The sequence below is a fragment of the Aspergillus puulaauensis genome, chromosome 1 (assembly GCF_016861865.1).
Source record: "Aspergillus puulaauensis MK2 DNA, chromosome 1, nearly complete sequence".
Taxonomy (NCBI): Eukaryota; Fungi; Ascomycota; class Eurotiomycetes; order Eurotiales; family Aspergillaceae; genus Aspergillus; species Aspergillus puulaauensis.
In genome coordinates, this window is record NC_054857.1 from 4,285,071 (window position 1) to 4,303,789 (window position 18,719).

Here is an 18,719-nt window from a genome sequence, read left to right on the forward strand (position 1 = left end):
CCACGCCAAATCAAACTACAAATCCATTATGACGTAGGATAGTAAGAATTTGATAAATAACTAGCTCACTTCAATAATGTATACATCCATATGTCCATTGTTCATATAGTATAATATCACCCGTAATGGCAAACCACACCGCACATATCTCCGCCATAACAGCCTCCCAGCGCCTCGACTCCAGAGGAAAACCAACAATCCAAGTCACAGTAACAACAGGAGCCGGTACAAACTTCCCTTCCACCCTATTCTCTGGCTATAGGAGGCTGATTAAAATCGAAACAGGACCATCCACCGCCCTCGTCCCCTCAGGCGCCTCAGTCGGCGACTACGAAGCCCACGAGCTCCGCGACGGCAATGCATCCAATTACAGTGGAAACAGCGTCCACCAGGCCGTTCAGAACGTGGAAAGAGTCATTGCTCCGGAACTGATCAAGCAGCGGTTCAATGTCGGCGAGGACATGGCCAAGATCGATCGCTTCATGATCCAGCTCGACGGGAGCAGGAATAAGAGCCGGCTGGGCGCGAATGCGATTCTGGGTGTTAGTATGGCTTGTGCCAGGGCTGGTGCTGCGTTGAAGGTTTGTATTTGGCATTCATTCTTCTCCTTACCTAGACATTGGGAGCTGGAAGCGAAGCTGACTTTGTGGTAGGGCGTCCCGCTGTATGAGTTCCTGCGAAAAGAAGCGGGAATCACAAGGCCGTATCTACTCCCCGTGCCGTTCTTCAATGTTCTCAACGGCGGGAAACATTCTGGGAATACGATGGCGTTCCAGGAGTTCATGATTGCGCCTATTGGGGCGGAGTCGGTGACTCATGCTGTTCAGCTGGGCAGTGAGGTGTACCAGGCCTTGAAGTCTGTGATTACCGAGAAGCACGGGGCGTCTGGTGAGTTCCTTATACTGTCGATACTAGGTGAAATCTGCTAATACGTATTTATTAGCCATTGGTGTTGGTGATGAGGGCGGATTCGCGCCGCCGATTACTGAGCCCTCTGAGGCACTGGACCTTCTAACAGCAGCTGTTAAAAGGGCAGGGCACGAGGGGAAGATCAAATTCGCAATTGACCCCGCCTCGTCGGAATTCTACAGCGAGGGGAAATATGATCTGGGCTTTAAGAGTAAGACGCCGTGCCGGCTGTCTGCGAGCGCTCTGGCCGATTTATACCGCTCGTTGACGGACAAGTATCCCATCATCCTCCTGGAAGACCCATTTGCGGAAGACGACTGGGCGGCCTGGAGTGCGTTTAATCAAGATTGTCCGATTGAACTAGTCGGAGATGATCTGCTGGCAACGAATATCGAACGGATTGAAACTGCCAAAGAGAAGGATGCGTGTAATTCGTTGCTGCTGAAGATCAACCAGATTGGGACCATCACTGAGTCGATGGAAGCGTGCGTTCTTACGATTCCATAGCATAGGATGTCTGTGCTAATTTCTTCCAGTGCCAAAAAAGCATTCAGCTATGGCTGGCGGGTGTTTGTCTCGCATCGTTCGGGTGAGACCACGGACGACTTTATTGCGGACTTGACTGTTTCGTTGTCTACTGGGCATTTGAAGTCTGGGAGTCCTTGTCGAGGGGAGCGGGTGGTCAAGTACAACCGGCTTATGGATATTGAAGACCGGCTGAACGTTTTTGGTGAACCTCATGAGTATGCAGGGCGTGAATTGAGTCTGTAGAAATGGGGTTCATTATCATAACCCTAACTATGCCCGCAACAACTCAACTACTACAACAAAAATAAAAGCGCAGTCGTATCAAAGTATAGTATTAAAACAATGACAATGAAATAACCAACCCTCCAACTCTAACGAGACTGCGAAAAACTCTGCTCAAGCGATGGCCGCCTCGCCAGCTCGCTCTCCGACAACCTCTCAACCGGCTCCGGCGCCGCAAGCTCGCTCAAATTCTCATATATCTCATCGTCCCTCTCATGGCCTGATCTCGACATATCCGACAGTCGTTTCTCCAGAGACGGTCGGCGCGCCTGCTCCTGCGGCGAGAGTCTTTGCACGGGTTCCGGCGCGGCGACTTCGCTCAGGTTGCGGCATAGATCCTCGCCATCGTCGCTGTCTGTATTGCGAGATTGCTGATTCATATGGCTCTCTTTATGCGTTTGGTGGTGAGGCTCGAAGCCCGGTGAGCTGTTCTTTTGGGGATGATTGGGAGGACTCCGGAATAGGGACCTGACCTTATTCCAGACCGCCATGGCTTTAAGTATGAGTAAACAATTGCTGTCTCTTGTTTGAGGATATCCTTGGATTACTTGGCGACCCGCTGTTTTATGTGCTGCTGCCTTTTGGTTCTGTTCGGGTTCGTGTCAGGCCACGCCGTCTGATCCGTGCGATCCGCCGCCGAACCAGATATCGCATGGATGATGCAACACCTATGGTGCTGTCTTCAAGATGATCCATCTTCAATATACGCAGTTTATCAGAAAATAAGCTATTCGCGAAGAAAATGGCTACTCCATCGACCCAGAACTCACCCTACAAGCTGCGAAACAGCGGCGACCGCCTGTTCTTCGAAAAGAACGGGGAGACTATATCCCCCTGGCACGATATCCCGTTGTTTGCAGACAGCGAGAATAAAACGGTGAACATGGTCGTTGAGATTCCGCGGGCGACTAACCCGAAAATGGAGGTAAACTACCCATTCATATATCATGACAATGTTTGATTGTTCCTGTCAGAGCTGGCTAACACAGACAGGTCTCCAAAGACGAACAGTACAACCCTATCAAGCAGGACGTTTCTAAAGGAAAGCCCAGGATGATTGCCGATGTGCCCCCGTTCAAGGGCTACCCTTGCAACTATGGTGCATTGCCTCAGGTATGCAAATTATAACCTATAAGCCAAACATGTACTACCGGCCGTCTAACAAGCGAGCAGACCTGGGAAAGCCCCGACATAAACGACACCAAAACCGGAATCCCAGGAGACGACGACCCACTAGATGTCTGCGAGATTGGGGATAGAGAGTCCTATTGCGGGGAAGTCAAACGAGTAAAGCCGCTCGGCGCCTTTGCGGTTCTGGATGAAGGAGAGACGGACTGGAAAGTTGTGGCGATTGATGTGAATGATCCGCTGGCCCCGAAACTATCTGATATCCAAGATGTGGAGGATTCGTTCCCGGGATATCTTGATTCGCTGAAGACTTGGTATCGCGTGTACAAGGTTCCGGATGGGAAGCCGGAGAACGATATTGCTCTTGGGGGGAAGGTAGAGGGCAGTAAGTATGTTATCTTCTTTTTTTCCTACGCAAGTTATCTTCTCTATCAGAGTGTCTAACTGGTGTAGATTTGCGTTCGACCTGATAGAGCGCTGCCGCGCTGAATGGGAGAAGTTCCGGAAGGGTTATCCTGGTTGAAACTATCATTATGGATATCTTGTATTGGCAGTCATGATACAATGGCAGATAGTCCTGTCGGACCGGGCGAACCGTATACGACTCTCCGGTCTATCTTTCAGGCTTTGAGATATAACAATGTCAAGCGGAAATGGACTCCATTAATATTGCCACTACGGATCGCGCGTTCCAGTATAATAAGCCAGATCACTATGATATCAACATTCAAAGCAAACGATATAAATCCCGTCCAGGGAAGCTGCAGGCCTATATTGGGCATATGATCAAAAGATATAATACCAACATGGAAAAGAACCGCCATTTCCATCTTCCTAATAGAGGGCGAGGGCTCCTCACACGCCTAGACCAATTCAGATTCAAAGAGGACTACCGCAGCAGACTCCCAGACAGCATCTCGCGCTTCACAGGATACCGTCCACCAGGGGCAAGCCCACCATATGCCCCTCTCCCCTTCCCCCCCTTTATCTGGCTCACCAAGATCCCACTGAAATACGAAATCTGGCTCTTCGCCTGGATCGGCGCATTCGGCGGGATCCTCCTAATCGAAGCCATCATGTCCACAAGCACAGCGTTCCGAGACATCTACAACACGCCGACAATTGTAACCTCCTTTGGTGCATCCGCGGTCCTCCTCTTCGGGGTTATTGAATCGCCCGTTGCGCAGCCCAGAAACTTTGTTTTCGGCCATTTCTTGTCTGCGCTTGTGGGGACTTGTATCACGCGCTTGTTTGTGCTGAATTCCCAGTATCAGGGGTATCTGGTGAACAAGCATTTTCATCCTTCGACGTTCGTTAATGGTGGACTGTCTATGGCGACTTCGTTGCTTGTTATGTTGGTTACCGGGTGTGCGCATCCACCGTAAGCTCTTCCCACTTTCCCAGCCATCAATTTTGAATAATCGAGTGTTAATATTAATATGGCAGGTCTGGCGCAACAGGCCTAAACGCCGCAGTGCAGTCAGATATAGTGTCTCTCTCTTGGAGATACCTACCGACAGTTCTCGCCTCATCTCTTATTATGCTCGGGTGGGCTCTTATCATCAATAACCTAGGGCGCAGGCGCTACCCACTGCACTGGTGGGCTGCTGGGGTGACGTTTGTCCGGAGCCCGGATGATGAGAACCACCAGGCGATGCGGCAGGATGAGGAGGCTCAGGCTGTAGAGGAAGAGCGCGAGGAGCATGAAGAGGGGAGTCTCGCGGTCGAAAGTGACGTTGGTAATGCGAGTTTTGAGCCTTCTTTTACTCGTCAGCCTAGGAGCCTTTCGTAGCTCTGAAGGCAGTGGATTGTCAAAGTATTAGAAAACTCAGAAATTTTAGATATAAAAGGCACGAGACGTGTTTTCTAGCTTATTCGGCGTTGGTCCATAGTGGTTCTGTGTATTTAGGGCTTGTTACACCTAATCATCGAATCTACGCTGGAGGTTGGAATGACCCCATATTAATACCATTGTTAAACATTTATTGAATATGACCATGTCTCGTGGGTTTCCCCAGACAATGAACAGAAAACCAGGCCTTTGCCGCCTTGAAATAGAACGCAACTGGCAATTCAGGTGCATAGCTACCGCGCTGACTGCCAATATACACCCCGCGCGGTCCCCTCAAGTAGTAGAATGTCTTGCGACACAGCGGACAGCTTGCATCCTCTTCACACAGCCACAAATCAATGCAAGAAAGGTGGAAGATATGGCTGCAAGGAAGTCGACGGTATGAAGCCTCGGGCCCCAGCTTCTCCCAGCAGAGGACGCAGTTATCAGGCAGATTCCCGGGATCTGAAAGGTCTTCAGAATGGCATTTCTTTTTTTTATTAGTATATACTTGGCATCCTACTTACTGCTTGTCAAATCTCGCGAACCAAAATAGCAGGGCATCCCCGACGCAAACAGCTCGTTCACCGTCAGGCCGCCGCGTTCCTCAGGGGGTGGCACGTGTATATAATAGCCAGCCATGGCTTTATTTTAACATCTTGCCTTGGCTTGGCTTGTCTTCACACCAGTGGGAACTAAATACTTAAATCAACAAATAACGGCGCGAACTCCGTGGCACCCGGTGTGGCCGACAGACCCGCGTGGACCGAGTGTGGGCCGAAAATGGACCGGGACAGCGCAATCTGGTAGTAGTACAGAATCCGGCTCCGATGACGTGGATCGACGTTGGACAGACGTGGAACATACATCAGTTGATCTAGTTCTAGCCCCTGTCCTTTCTAATCTGGGCAGTTCCTCGTGCTGTTCATCGTGGGGTCGTGGTTTAATTAAATGTGGCCGTTGCCGCTTGTCTTGACTCTCGAGACTCCAAGCACTCTCATCTTGATACCAGGCCATCACGATGCATCCACCACGAACCTCCAAATACGAGATAAACTTATCAGAGCTACGGACATTCGAAGGTCTTCCAGACCTCCTACCTCGTAAGTTCGCCCCCACCAACAGCAGCTTTTATATTTATACCAAAGAGTCACCAGTCACTAACCAACATACCAGACCAAGACCTACGAGACTGCATAATCTGCCTCGAGCCAATCCTATCAACATCCGTCCTGCGCGAACTCCCCTGCACCCATCTCTTCCACCAGTCCTGCGTCGACGACTGGGTGTGCAATTTCGCACCCAAGTGCCCTATATGCCGCAGTGCGTTCTACTACCTGCGCTGTCCACGGAAGCAGAGCCCGGCTGTCGTTGAAAGGAGACGGACTTCTTCTTCGTCAAATACGACTAGAAATGGGGGTCAGGGGAGTGAACATGCTCATGGGACGTTTTGTTCGCTTAAACATTGGTGTAAGAAGAGGTTGAGTGGGCATACCCAGGACGCGGGGACGACTACGCATGGCCCTGCTGGGCAGAGGCAGCATGAGAATGGGGAGCAGTAGTTACGACGTTTCATGTTTGTGTTTGTGGTTGTGGTTCATCGTCTAAGCCTGCATATTTGTATACCCAGTTGAATATTCTATCTAGTATATATCAGACCAAATTATTAACAGAGTATACAACATCTACCCAGACGGGCAATAAGGGTTACCCACGGCTGTCCACAAAATCCTGCACAATGATATCAGATCAAAGCCGTATAGGATGATCGACACAGGGTAAATCCTACCGGGCCGCACGGATCGACTGTGCCACAGCTTGTTGTAGACCTTTCGGCCGGATAGCTGCGACATTAAACCGGTATCAAGACAATCCTTGATTTACTTGGCACCAATTAAGGATCATCCAGGCTCCTGTTCTTGACTTCTGTACTGTTTTCTTCCGCGACAACCGGACCGGTTCACCAGTCGTACCACTATAGTTCTAGCGTAAACAATCCGAAGGCACGTTCATGGGAATAGGGCTGTCAGAGGAGTGCATTACATTAGATTTGTTGGTGATTATTCTCGCACATCGAGTATGCAAACTTAATGGAATAACGATATACAAGTTAACTAGAGGGTGTCAGCAATCTTCCATTACATCCAACTCACAAATCAAGGTTCAAACACCAACTACTCAGGCTCCTCCTCCTCTTTCTTCGACGCCAGGAAGAACCGTCCACTTCCCGTCTCAGACTCCTGCACATGCTGGATAGTAACCTGAGCGAGGTGGCTCAGGATATTCTCGACCTGGATCTCGCCTCTGCTGCGCTTCTTCCGGCCCAGGTCATCCAGCCACCGGATCTTATTTAGAGCAAAGTACAGCAACGCAATCACAATCGTCACCCCCAGCGAAAACCCCCAGATGCGCACAACAGTCACAATATCCGTCCACCCGTTACTCGTTGCCGTCGGGGTATCCAGCAGCTGGTCATACGGGTTGGTGACCATGTCCCTATTCGAGAGCCAGCCAAACAAGCAAAATATCGAAGCCAGGGCATCAACGGCCAGTATCGCGCCAACAAGCTGAACAGACGGCCACGTATCCCCGCCCCTCGTGACGAATATCAGCCAGTTCTCGGTCAGCGCCACTTCGAGGAATATGACCCCCTGGATCGAGCCCCAGTTCTGGATTATGCCGCCGTTGGGCAGGAACATGGTGCCGCGGATCGCCCACGTTGCTGCGGCGAGCAGGATGCCGAGAATCACAGAGATGATCCAGATCTTAGGCAGCTGCCACTCGACAGGGCGGAGCTCGTAGGATGCGTTGTCGTATGCCACAGCGACGGTTGCGAGGTCTGCGAAGAGGGCGAGAAACACGACGAGGTCGCTGCGGATGCTCTCGTTGAGGATTATCATGGTGGTTGTTAGGTAGATCTCCAGGTGCAGACAGAGTGCTATTCGGTATTGAATGTAGGCCTTCATGCGGTGGAAGATCTGCCGCGCGACTTTGATAGAGTCGATAATAGTTGAGAGGCCAGGTTCTAGGAAGACGATATCCGCAGCGGACTGGGCTGCTTCAGAGGCGCCTTCAACTGCGATTCCACAGTCTGCCTTCTTCAGCGAGGGCGCGTCGTTCACCCCGTCCCCTGTCATGGCTGTGAGATGGCCGCGCTCCTGGAGCATCTGGACAACCTGGTATTTATGCTCAGGGAAGACCTCTGCAAACCCATCTGCGCGCTCAACAAGATCCTCGGCCATGGCACCGAGGCCTCCGCCGATGAGCCGTTCAGAGTTGAAGACTTTGGTCCCCAGCGCCAACAGTTTACAGGTCTCCTTTGCAATAGCGATCGCGTCGCCAGTCAACATCTTCACCTGCACGCCCAGCTTCTGCGCCTCGGCAATCGTCTGCGCAGTGTCCTCCCTGGGCGGGTCAAACATGGGCATCATCCCAAGCAGCGTCCAGTCCTCGTCTTCCCTGCGCACGGCCACGCCCAGGGACCGGAACCCGCGACTCGCGAACTCCGTTGCTTTCTCCTTGTACATCTTCGCCTCGGAGGAATTGGTCAGCTGCAGGACGGCCTTGGGTGCGCCCTTTGTGCAGGTATACCTGACGCCGTTGCACGTTGCAACCGCGACAATCCGCTTGGATACCGGGTCGAAGGGGTGGAATTGCTCGACCTTCCAGCCTTGCTGCAGGATCTCCTTGGCCCTGGGGTACTGTTTCAAGGAGAGCACGGTCACTTTGTCTATGGGGTCGAGCGAGTTCACGTTGTGCGACGAGGCTAGGGCTGCCACTGCAAACATCCAATTCACGTCGACGTTCTCGGCCACGAATGGCTCGCGGATACTGAGGCGGTTGGCTGTTAATGTGCCTGTTTTGTCGGAGCAGAGGATATCGACTCCCTGCTGCAGTTAGTCCTAGCCTATATTTATATGGAATGACGTACCGAAAGAGACTCAATCGCCGTAAGCTTCTGCACAATCGCCTTCTTCTTCGCAAGATACGCAGCCCCAACAGCCAGCGTCGTCGTCGTGACAACAGGCAGACCAACAGGGACGCCAATGATCATGAGCTCCAGCGTGTAGAACAACAGTGTCTGCTCCCCAGGTGACGCAATGGGGATATTCCGATAGAAGCCGCCGATCCACACAGCCAGGATCCACGCCATCACCAGCACCAGAAGCGACGTCCCGATACTATCCATCACCATTTTGAAATGGCCGGTGTCCTTTGCGTTCTGGACCATTGCGGCGGTTCTCCCAACGAATGTCCGCGGTCCAGTCGCCTGCACCACCGCGTATGCTTTTCCGCGTTTACACCCGGCTGTGTAGAACACGGTGTCTCCGACGTAGCGGTCCACGGCGAGCGATTCCCCTGTGATTGCGGAATGGTCGCAGGCTACGATTGAATGGCCGCGTCTGCTCTCTATTGCGTCTTCGTGGTCGTCGTTTTGAGACTGACTGCTTGAGCCTTCCAGCTCCCCGTCCTTCAGGAGCTCATTATACTCCTTCCACCCGTTCTCACGGTCATTGTATGCACAAATGACCTTGGCATCTGCAGGCACAGTCTGCCCTTCATCGACCACAATCTACATACCATTCAGAATGACACCTTATCAAGCGACTCTAGGTAGCAGGCTTACCACGTCCCCAGGAACCAACTCCCGAGCAAGAGAATCAGCTTCTTGTCCATCGCGCACAAGGGTCGCCCGCATCGCGATATCGGCTTTGAGACTCGCAACCACATCTGCTGCCTGCTTCTCCTGGTACCAGCCAACCGAGGCATTCAGACACAGAATCCCAATAATGACGCCAAAGTCGATCCAGTCCTCCAGCCCGGCGGAAAGCAAAGCTGCAAGTTCCATAACTATACCAAATCAGCACATCATATACCACCAAAAGCAAGGTAAGTGAAACTTGTATGGTAGTAAGTAAGCTCACCATAAAGAATCGGCCCCTGGAAATACGAAACCACCTTCGCAAACGGATTCTCCCTCTTCGCAGCCAACTCATTGAACCCAGCAACACTCCGCCGAGCCTCAACATCCGCTTCCCCCAGCCCCTGCCGGATATCAGTCAACAGCCAGTCGTTGGGGAGCTTGCGCGCGCCGCCGCCGCCGGTGTGCTTCCATCGGTATTTCTTCTTGCGCCAGGGCGCGTACCAGACCCGGGAGACGCGCACTTCGCCCTCGTCGGCGGGTCTGGTGGAGTCGGATTCTCGGTATGCAGAGACGAACTTTACCAGGCGTGTGAATTCGTCGGTGGTGCTGGGGTCTTCGGTTGTTGTCGTTGTTGCTGCTGCTGTTGTTGGGGACTGTGGGCCCTCGCCTGGGCTGTCTTGGGTTGTTTTTGTTGTTACATGGGGCATATTGAAGAATGGAATCGGTGTGGCAATTATTCGAGTCTTGTCAAGCGAGTCTTATCAAACAATTAATTAGATATCAAGTAGATACGAGCCAAGCAAGCATCGCAGTCGCACGGGTAAAGTCTCCCTTGCGCGTGCGATAGCGGTAACAGCTTAATCTGACAGCAATTATCAACGCATCTGCATCCGCATCAACGTCATTCCAGCCCAGCTCGTCTGTACCTTTGTTCTGGATGCGGGGGACAAGGGACAGCGGTCTCCGTGGAGCCGGGCGGACCGGACGACCCGGGGCAGCTATCTCGTCAGCCCTAGGTAATCGATGACCTCAGGCTCAGGAACGCTGGAATGCAATCGCATTCTCTTGCGTTAACTACTGAGATCTACTTCCGTTAACTACTGAGATATCGATATTGATACCTTTTTCTGCCTGTATGGTATCACAGCTGCCTTTCTATGCGCTTCGTTGTACTATACCAGGCACGAAGTGCGAACTGCAGTCCGTAAGTCGTGACGCAGTGAGTCTATTCTACTTCTTCCGTCTATCCAGTATTCAATGCTGATTGAAAGTAGATCCAGTCTCAACATGGCCGTCATCACGCGCACGTCGCAGCCGTCGCTATCTGAAGCCCACGAATACGTCAAGCGAAGCGACTGGGCACAAAGCCAGCCGGGCGTCATCCTTGTGTTTGTCATTGTCTTTATTCTTGGATGTGGGATACTGGGGGTTATTGTTCACAAGGAGTGGGGGGCTCGTAGGGATGAACGCGCTGAGTGGACGGTGGAAGAGATTAAGGATGAAGTATAGTCTGCGGTATACTGCATTTGCTATGTAGGAGTGTCTTGAATGGTAGGAATGCAAAAAAGCAGAAACCTGTTATCGTATTCTCATTCCGTCAACCTTCCAACTCAATATTCATGTTTAATTAAACATTGTACAATGTCTTCTATATCCATCCGGCTATCTCGGTCACCAGCCGGCCTCGAATTCCCTCTCTTGTAGGCATGGATACCCTTGTATTTGGTGAATAAACGACTTCTTTATATCAAAACGGCTAACCATGATGAGGAACAGCATCTACCCCCGGCAGACTCTTCAATTCACCCACTTCAGATTCCGTAAGGTCGCGGCCCCTAACATTCCAGCATGAGTACTAGACGAGCACGAATAAGGATGGACAAATCATACGATATGTAGACAGGGGGGGTAGATGCAATTGCAATAGGCGGCGGTCCCTTTGGGCCCTCTAGAATCCTATGGACGGAAATGAATAGATTAGCAATATTATCAGTATCATGAAACAACTCAAACAAGACGCTCACTTTGTGGCGGAGTCGATGGCGCCCTGGAAGGCCAGGGCGTCCTTGAAGTGGACGGTGACTTTCTACTGCGATTAGCAAGGATGTACGAGCCGGCATAGGGGAACGAACCGGCATGTTGAGTATACGGTATACACGGTAAAATAAAATAGATCTGGAAATAGCGAGCTATTAACTACAGCATTTAATTATCAGGTCAGGAATCCATGATTCATGATGCAGGTAAATGCTGCTTCGGGTTAGTTTCGCCTCTTTCGGAATGCTCGCGGACTATCAGCATCACCACTCATGCGTCCGCCGCTCTTCAATACCAATGGCCGGCTGGCCCAATGGCAAGGCGCTTGACTACGAATCAAGAGATTGCAGGTTCGATCCCTGCGTCGGTCAATATATGTTTTTGTTCTTGTTCCTTTCGTAGCTTTTTAATCAAGTATTTAAAAAAAAAGAAAATTGTGAAACTTGGCCAAAGAATGTTTGTTCGTTCCACCATATTTTGATTTTTTTGAAACCGGAGAAATTTATGTGTGTAATGGCAGTATTGTATACATAATGTAAGGCGTACAGTAGGTCGCGTGAGGATTTTGTCATAGTAAGCCCGCAAGCCGAAGCGACAGCATATAAAAAAAAAATGTAAAAAGAAACTGACCGACGCAGGGATCGAACCTGCAATCTCTTGATTCGTAGTCAAGCGCCTTGCCATTGGGCCAGCCGGCCATTGTTGAATATTTTGTGGCGCAGATTGCCACTATCGGCCTACACCAATACATAGTGGCTTAAAATACGCAGAAATCCACTGTTAAGTAGAGTGGGCGGGGCCAGGATATTGATATGAGCAAAAAGATACATTGACCGACGCAGGGATCGAACCTGCAATCTCTTGATTCGTAGTCAAGCGCCTTGCCATTGGGCCAGCCGGCCTGTGATTGGTGGAAATATTTTTTGATCTATATACATCGTTAACAAGTCTGTTGTAAGGGAGTGCCAGAACAATCTCCGAGGAATAGCTTGGTTGGCCTGTAAAGGTATATATTCTCAAATGCGGTGTGCCATATTGGAAAGATTGCTGGACACCTGGTGCACCATCTCCTTTCAGATTTGGCAGTTGACTTCAAAGTCCTTATAGACAGCAATACAGTTCTCGAGAAGCTCTATTCTAGACGGTGTTGGCCGGTCTTCGGGTATACCAGTGCAAAGATTCTGACTTTTAAATGGATAGAAACATTATCTGGTCTCCAGACTGTCTGGATCCCTGGGCATACCTTTAGCTGTCAAAAAAGTTCGAAAAGGAAGTTGGATTTTGTTCAGGTCGCCCAAGTAAATTTTGTTGACCATCACAAACATATCTTATTGAATGGCATTATCTCAGCAAAGAAAAAGAAAGAGAAGAACTAAAAACCGCCCACGCCATGCTAAATATATTTCGATATCATAAAATTCAAATGACGAAAGATTTAGAGAGAGAGAGAGATGGCTGTATTACCCTGTAGCTTCAGTCATATGCTCAAGGGTTCGGCCACTTGGTGTAGCACTCGTCACTGCCTGGTCAGCAGCCCTGGTCTTCACAGGCGATGGATTGGTGGAGGTCATTGAGGATTATCTGGCCTCGTTACTCGATGCATATGATGGCGGCGTTTGGGGCGGCGGAATCCACTCCAGGACGCGCTCTCGCACTGACACGGGTTTTATGTCGTCGTCATCGCCCTCGAAGCGGAAATCCAAGTCATTGAATAAACCAGATGCACTCATGGAGATTATACGGGCAAGGTGCAGGCCATTTCAAGCAAATCAAAACTTGGCAAAGGAAGTCGGACAGGATCAGACGTAGTAAGTTTAAAAATGTTCCCAGAAACCACACTCTCCCCCGATTTTCGAAAGATAAAACACTCGTCGACTTTATCAATGTTCCTTGTTGACAAAGGCTGTTGAACAATAGATATGGTTGAGTCATATGCGTGGTCATATCTAGGCATCCAGTGGAATTCAAGGTCCATGGTTTTCTTATCCTCGGAGAGGTTCATCGGACGTAAAGCGAATCGGCCTTCGGCCCATGCACGCTGCAAGTCAGGTCTTAAGCATATCATATTAAAAACGCCATCCCGCCCAGCAGTCTGGTTGGAATTATCATGGAATATGGTGCTCTTCCACTTTTCGACTTGTTCTCTAGGCCAGAACAAGAACAGGACAGACCAAATGGTAGGGACGCATCTGTCTGAGACAGTTGGCTTATTTTTTGGTTTGAGTAAACAGTGGGCGAAAATATGGACTACGTCACAAGGGTTGCTCTTTGACAAGATACAAACTCCGCCATCTCGCTCCCTTGCTAGTTCGGCAAGTCTTCTAGAGCGCCCAGATGAGCCGGAAGACGCATCACTCGATGGAACAGAGACATTGTCGGAGAATTTTGGTGATTTCTGAGCCCATAATCTGGGTACAACAAAGCAGCTTTGTATTGCAAATGGGGCGAGGTCCGGAGCGGCCGCGATTTGCCGTAGGAGATTTTCTAACACATTGACATTTGCGAGTTGACAAAACGCCCAGAAGGGCACTGGGACCTCAAGTTCGTCCAGTACAACTTACAGTTTTCGTAATACTGCAGTACGTTGCGGGGAACGCTCGCTGAAATTCTCATCGTAGGTGCCGGTTAGAGTTGTGGTTCTGCGATTTGGGGAGTCTGTCATAGGTGTACCATCCTCCTCCATCTCTGGGAATGGTTCAGTGTTAGTGTCCTCTATTATTTCTCTCTCGGATTCGGGTAGAGGAATGAGATGTAGAATGAAATGGATCTTTTCGACCGTGTAGTAGTTGTAGCACTTCGAATCAGTCGATCAGTGGGGTGACTTAGAGTTACTCGTCACGGAGCTGACCCACGGCACTAATTGGGAGATGTGGATGACTGCTACAGTGGGATGACAACAGTTTGCGTCGCCCCACCAATTCCAAAAACACGCTAGTACCCAACCGCTTCCTAATTAGGCCCAGGAGAGGCTATTCTGCTGTTCAAAACAACACGTTGAAATCGAAGCAGGTGTTGAAGCTATATAGAATTACTACACCATGCCTCGCCAATGAAGCTGGATCGTCAGGAACAAGCCAGGAGAGATGAATATAGCTGATGGTGGCTAGTCTATCTAATCAAGCAAGCCGCGGAGCATCGGTTTCTGAGCTAGCCAACTGCCCTATTAGCTAACTCGAGTGTTTGAGATCATCCATACGTATTTACACATCTGATGTTTTGCTGTTGGCGTAGTTCTAAAACTTTATAATTTGAATACAATCTGTACTGGTATCCGAAAAGTAAATTAACTTCCCACGGTTTTCACCATTGATCAGACTCTAACATGTCTTGTATTACAATATATATCTTACTCAACGGCGAGACCATGCAACATAGGGTTTACCTAGACTTTGCAAAGGCATATGCCGCGGACGACAACACTAACACCAAAATGCAGAGCAGGAGTCTTGAGCAACTGCAGTGCTGGAGGTGCGCGTGCCTGTATCGTTACACAGGTTGGCGTGATTCCCAGCTAATTGATCCAATTTCGTCAGAATGAGAGCGCTTCCTCTAATAGCATAAATTCTGGGAAATCAACATCAATTCGCCCGGATGGTCTAGTGGTATGATTCGCGCTTAGGGAAAACCCTTAGCTATCGTATATGCGCGAGGTCCCCGGTTCGATCCCGGGTTCGGGCCTACTTCTTCTTTTACTCTTTTTTCCTTTTTTTTCTCTTTTCTTTTTTTTTTTGGCCACTTGTTAATTCAGTACGGATAGTAGACAAGTTAATGCGCGCGCCACGCCTAGATAGCAGTATATTATGCCCCCTGTCCGTCAAAAAGTCGAATTACCTACAAACCTCAATGTGGCTTTTAGACGGTCCTGCTGTTGGCGTAGTGCGCCATTTCCAAATTCGGGTCACATACGTACTTGTCGATAAGATTGTGGTCGTGGTGTAAGCAAAGAAACCAATAGCTATAAGATAGCAGTCAAGCTCAGCATTGAATTTGATGGCACAACAAATTTTGAGAGTTGAACCCGAGTCAGAACAGACAGAAACTGCAGAAGCCTGCCACTGGTCGAGCCAGGTAATGTAATGGGTTATGGGCCTATGGCGGCCGCAGCTTATGTTCTCTGCACTGTGCTAATCTCCTTTATAGCAGCAGTTTCTTAGGCCTGTTAAAGGCCTTAAACCGTGATGATTAGTACTGGAATAAGTTCAGGCTGGTCTGGTAGGCTGTAAACTTTCTAACTGCAGTTTAGCATAACACCACGGCCCTGACAGCCACAACCTAGCGCTGTTACTTTGGTTTGTTGATGGTCAATCCATATTTGTATTATTATCTTCCCCCTCCCAACTGCATAGCTACTCAAGTTGTTGCTGCACTTATTCTCATGACCATCATCGCGGCGCCTGACTTCAAGCCACATTGAAGGGCGAGTCTTAAGCCAACGTTTTGAGACAATAGAGGCCTATCCTGCCCTATCAAACAAGAAAGCTGAGCTTGGATATCACAGTTGCCCGGATGGTCTAGTGGTATGATTCGCGCTTAGGGAAAACCCTTAGCTACAGTAAATGCGCGAGGTCCCCGGTTCGATCCCGGGTTCGGGCCTTCTTTTCTTTTTGCTCCCTGCCATCCCTGCCATTTGTGTTACATTCGAGTAATGTCTTATTCTTAGCCTGCCTCTCTTCCAGCCTGGAATATTCGTGCCACTCAGCGACGCACTGTTGTTCCAAGGTAAAATGTATTGACCTAACCCGGGCGTGGAGGTCTGTCCCCTGCCCTGCAATTTAAATACTCTCAAACTTTCTGTACCAACATCACCCTTGCAACATTGTGGACTACTTATGTTGCAAGCTTACCTTGCTGTCGCCGCCTACCGTCATTTACCTGAACCCCGCCGTTGTTGGTCTTTATGGCCTACCGTACGGTTCCCGTCTTCTGTGGCTTCGTTCTAGTTCCTCGTTTAGTTTCTCAACTAATTTACTAATTCATGACATATCGAAACGTCAACTTGCTACAACTTACAGCCCCTTCCAGTTGGGATTGATGAAACATGACATACTACTACTAAGTGGAAGGAATGTATGCATGTCAGGGACACTCCCCGGGTGACGTCGAGAAGATAGGCTTTTGAAAAGTATAAGCTGGAAAGGACGCGGCATGCCCAGCAATAAATCAGTTGTTGATAGTTAAAATTACAAAAGGCAATGGATGAGACCAACTTGACCCATACATCTTGAGAATGCCTCTAAAACGAGAACCATATAGATATATATATATATAAGGGGAGTAATTAATACTCTCTCTGTCTTTGGTCTTTGGTCAATGGTCAGTCAGAAGGTTGCAAAAAAAGAAAGAAGGCCCGAACCCGGGATCGAACCGGGGACCTCGCGCATTTACTGTAGCTAAGGGTTTTCCCTAAGCGCGAATCATACCACTAGACCATCCGGGCGATTGATGTTGTGGCTGAGCCGAGCAGGACTACATGAGCGCGTGAAACGAGATATTCAATCTTAAATTACCTGATACCCCAACCCCTTCGCTACGTTAGATTAAGAAAACGGCCAGTTTTATCATATACTATGAGTTGATCCAGCACTTCTACCGGTTCTGTTCTTTCTACGTAATACCGTCTGGGACTGACTTCATGTTGAAACATGACCAACACTCTGAAATGTTTCTTTGCAATCTTTGTGAATAGCTACAACACTGCCCGGCTCTGCGGCCCCGTAGCAGCTCCATTTGAGTTTTGTCTCTAATAGTGGCACCAGAACGGGGTTTTTTGCTTTCCCATGGCCTGACTCGGGTCTCAGCGGCAACGTTTCTGAATTACCTCCATTTCATCTATGTAATCTCGGATTGCCTTTGTGTGCTCTGATTTTATATACAAGTAAACAGGTCTATAAATACGCCAAACAAAACAAAAATGCTTAGTTGTCAGTAATATCTCCATCCCAGGAAGCGGCCTGTGAAACGATCACTTGTGTCACTGTAAACATGCAGGTGTAGAGAGACCACGAGTCCACTGCAAGCTCCCGATTTCCACGACCAGAAAGCCCAAGGCAACCGCCACACTGACGCCCCCGTAAACATAGGCATGCCGGCGGCGCAAATCGGACAGTTCCAGGACCCAGGTACTGACTGTTGTCAAGCACCCGCAAAAGCCGTCCATGATACCTTGCAAGACTTGACAGCCGGTAATGCCTCCTATGGTGAGCCGGGAGGTGCTCACTGCAGCGTGTTGTATGGAATATGCCATCCCCAGTACCATGGTGCCTCCTATATTAACCGCAAATGTTCCTAGGGGGAACCCGACTATCCGGCTGTTGAGTTTGAGAGAGACGTAGAAGCGGGCCAGACAGCCGACTGGTGCAAATACTAGGGAGAAGAGAAATGGTCCGCGCCATACACTTGGATTCCATAGTGTGGTTGCTCCGTGGTTTTTGGGCAGCAGGATAACGAGAAGGATGACAAGAATCCACGATAACCACGCCAGTATGACGGTGAGGGGGTCTAAATATTTCCGCAGCCATGTCTGGGGCAGACTGGGCGTCCATTGCGACAAAGCAATAGCAATATGAGCCCCGAGGAACAGACCAGCCAACGAGAGGCCAATCTCAGTGAAGAGAACAGCGAGAATCGCCATGAAGCTAAATCCGCCATTCGGAGATTCCAACCCGGGGGAACCAGACACGAACAAGGAGACATCGTGGTAGGGACCGCTTGGGACGGCTGGGTTATTCGATAATGCCAGATAGACGTCGCGGATAAAGGTCGAGAAGGAAGTAAGACTTCCACAGAAGCCGGTGGTAAGCCCGACGAACAAGGGCACGGTCTTCTTGTGCGCTTTCAAATGCGCGGTACGCTGCGAGGGATCGTTTTTTACATGCTCAGGAAAAGTCGATACAACACTTTCAGAGTGGAACAGCTCTTGGTCCTCACTCAGAAAGCCCATGACCATGCTGCCCCCGACGTTCGCCCACAGGACACTGGTATTGACAGGGGCCCCCGGATAAAAGGTGAGGCACTCGATGACCAACCGGAGCAAAGTACCGATCATCGAGAATAGAATCAGGTACGACACAACGTATGTCGTCTGCAGGAACTTCGGGATGCGTCTGGGTTTGGAGTGTTTTTCTTGGGGGTCTTCGTCCGGGCTCTGCGTATCGTCGGCTGCATCTCTGGTGTCACGAGGACTGATCTGGGACCTGCGTTCCGGCTGGCTTTCCAGGTAGTCATTTAACCGTATCGACTTCTCCGAGGGGTCGTAGACAGGAGGAGGGGCAGCGACTTCGTTGAGATTATCTTCATCCTGAGGTGCCTGGGATGCCCCAGGACGACCATCATGCGAACCGACCGATCGCATCGTCAGTT

The 18,719-nt window shown here is 49.9% G+C and overlaps 11 protein-coding genes and 6 non-coding genes across 17 annotated transcripts; 8 read left to right on the forward strand and 9 right to left on the reverse strand.

Moving 5' to 3' along the window:
* Positions 1-125: 125 nt before the first annotated feature.
* Positions 126-1,680, forward strand: APUU_11694S (enolase; the record flags this gene model as incomplete). The annotated part of the gene is made up of 5 exons (XM_041697812.1): positions 126-225; positions 286-581; positions 654-888; positions 944-1,394; positions 1,446-1,680. The coding sequence occupies 5 exons, from the start codon at positions 126-128 to the stop codon at positions 1,678-1,680; spliced, it is 1,317 nt and encodes a 438-aa protein (XP_041551060.1).
* Positions 1,681-1,808: 128 nt separating this feature from the next.
* On the reverse strand, positions 1,809-2,210 carry APUU_11695A (uncharacterized protein; the record flags this gene model as incomplete). Its single annotated transcript, XM_041697813.1, has 1 exon — positions 1,809-2,210. The coding sequence occupies one exon, from the start codon at positions 2,208-2,210 to the stop codon at positions 1,809-1,811; it is 402 nt and encodes a 133-aa protein (XP_041551061.1).
* Positions 2,211-2,461: 251 nt separating this feature from the next.
* Positions 2,462-3,370, forward strand: IPP1_1 (inorganic pyrophosphatase; the record flags this gene model as incomplete). The annotated part of the gene is made up of 4 exons (XM_041697814.1): positions 2,462-2,644; positions 2,713-2,832; positions 2,893-3,236; positions 3,301-3,370. 4 exons carry the CDS (start codon positions 2,462-2,464, stop codon positions 3,368-3,370), a joined length of 717 nt encoding a protein of 238 aa, XP_041551062.1.
* Positions 3,371-3,653: 283 nt separating this feature from the next.
* APUU_11697S (HPP family protein) lies at positions 3,654-4,639 on the forward strand (the record flags this gene model as incomplete). The annotated part of the gene is made up of 2 exons (XM_041697815.1): positions 3,654-4,228; positions 4,294-4,639. 2 exons carry the CDS (start codon positions 3,654-3,656, stop codon positions 4,637-4,639), a joined length of 921 nt encoding a protein of 306 aa, XP_041551063.1.
* A 190-nt stretch (positions 4,640-4,829) lies between these two features.
* APUU_11698A (RING finger protein) lies at positions 4,830-5,320 on the reverse strand (the record flags this gene model as incomplete). Its single annotated transcript, XM_041697816.1, has 2 exons — positions 4,830-5,143; positions 5,206-5,320. The coding sequence occupies 2 exons, from the start codon at positions 5,318-5,320 to the stop codon at positions 4,830-4,832; spliced, it is 429 nt and encodes a 142-aa protein (XP_041551064.1).
* A 379-nt stretch (positions 5,321-5,699) lies between these two features.
* APUU_11699S (uncharacterized protein) lies at positions 5,700-6,240 on the forward strand (the record flags this gene model as incomplete). The annotated part of the gene is made up of 2 exons (XM_041697817.1): positions 5,700-5,781; positions 5,855-6,240. The coding sequence occupies 2 exons, from the start codon at positions 5,700-5,702 to the stop codon at positions 6,238-6,240; spliced, it is 468 nt and encodes a 155-aa protein (XP_041551065.1).
* A 612-nt stretch (positions 6,241-6,852) lies between these two features.
* APUU_11700A (uncharacterized protein) lies at positions 6,853-10,030 on the reverse strand (the record flags this gene model as incomplete). The annotated part of the gene is made up of 4 exons (XM_041697820.1): positions 6,853-8,565; positions 8,610-9,251; positions 9,306-9,529; positions 9,604-10,030. 4 exons carry the CDS (start codon positions 10,028-10,030, stop codon positions 6,853-6,855), a joined length of 3,006 nt encoding a protein of 1,001 aa, XP_041551066.1.
* A 580-nt stretch (positions 10,031-10,610) lies between these two features.
* Positions 10,611-10,832, forward strand: APUU_11701S (uncharacterized protein; the record flags this gene model as incomplete). The annotated part of the gene is made up of 1 exon (XM_041697821.1): positions 10,611-10,832. One exon carries the CDS (start codon positions 10,611-10,613, stop codon positions 10,830-10,832), a length of 222 nt encoding a protein of 73 aa, XP_041551067.1.
* Positions 10,833-11,079: 247 nt separating this feature from the next.
* APUU_11702A (uncharacterized protein) lies at positions 11,080-11,461 on the reverse strand (the record flags this gene model as incomplete). The annotated part of the gene is made up of 4 exons (XM_041697822.1): positions 11,080-11,158; positions 11,214-11,279; positions 11,348-11,409; positions 11,456-11,461. The coding sequence occupies 4 exons, from the start codon at positions 11,459-11,461 to the stop codon at positions 11,080-11,082; spliced, it is 213 nt and encodes a 70-aa protein (XP_041551068.1).
* Positions 11,462-11,659: 198 nt separating this feature from the next.
* On the forward strand, positions 11,660-11,731 carry APUU_t10011S. Its single transcript has one exon. It is a non-coding gene; the product is annotated as a tRNA-Arg (tRNA).
* Positions 11,732-11,986: 255 nt separating this feature from the next.
* APUU_t10012A lies at positions 11,987-12,058 on the reverse strand. Its single transcript has one exon. It is a non-coding gene; the product is annotated as a tRNA-Arg (tRNA).
* Positions 12,059-12,190: 132 nt separating this feature from the next.
* Positions 12,191-12,262, reverse strand: APUU_t10013A. Its single transcript has one exon. It is a non-coding gene; the product is annotated as a tRNA-Arg (tRNA).
* Positions 12,263-13,095: 833 nt separating this feature from the next.
* APUU_11703A (uncharacterized protein) lies at positions 13,096-13,425 on the reverse strand (the record flags this gene model as incomplete). The annotated part of the gene is made up of 1 exon (XM_041697823.1): positions 13,096-13,425. One exon carries the CDS (start codon positions 13,423-13,425, stop codon positions 13,096-13,098), a length of 330 nt encoding a protein of 109 aa, XP_041551069.1.
* A 1,520-nt stretch (positions 13,426-14,945) lies between these two features.
* APUU_t10014S lies at positions 14,946-15,038 on the forward strand. The gene has a single exon. It is a non-coding gene; the product is annotated as a tRNA-Pro (tRNA).
* Positions 15,039-15,860: 822 nt separating this feature from the next.
* Positions 15,861-15,953, forward strand: APUU_t10015S. The gene has a single exon. It is a non-coding gene; the product is annotated as a tRNA-Pro (tRNA).
* A 751-nt stretch (positions 15,954-16,704) lies between these two features.
* Positions 16,705-16,797, reverse strand: APUU_t10016A. The gene has a single exon. It is a non-coding gene; the product is annotated as a tRNA-Pro (tRNA).
* A 534-nt stretch (positions 16,798-17,331) lies between these two features.
* Positions 17,332-18,711, reverse strand: APUU_11704A (FluC/FEX family fluoride channel; the record flags this gene model as incomplete). The annotated part of the gene is made up of 1 exon (XM_041697824.1): positions 17,332-18,711. The coding sequence occupies one exon, from the start codon at positions 18,709-18,711 to the stop codon at positions 17,332-17,334; it is 1,380 nt and encodes a 459-aa protein (XP_041551070.1).
* Between the last annotated feature and the right edge of the window lie 8 nt (positions 18,712-18,719).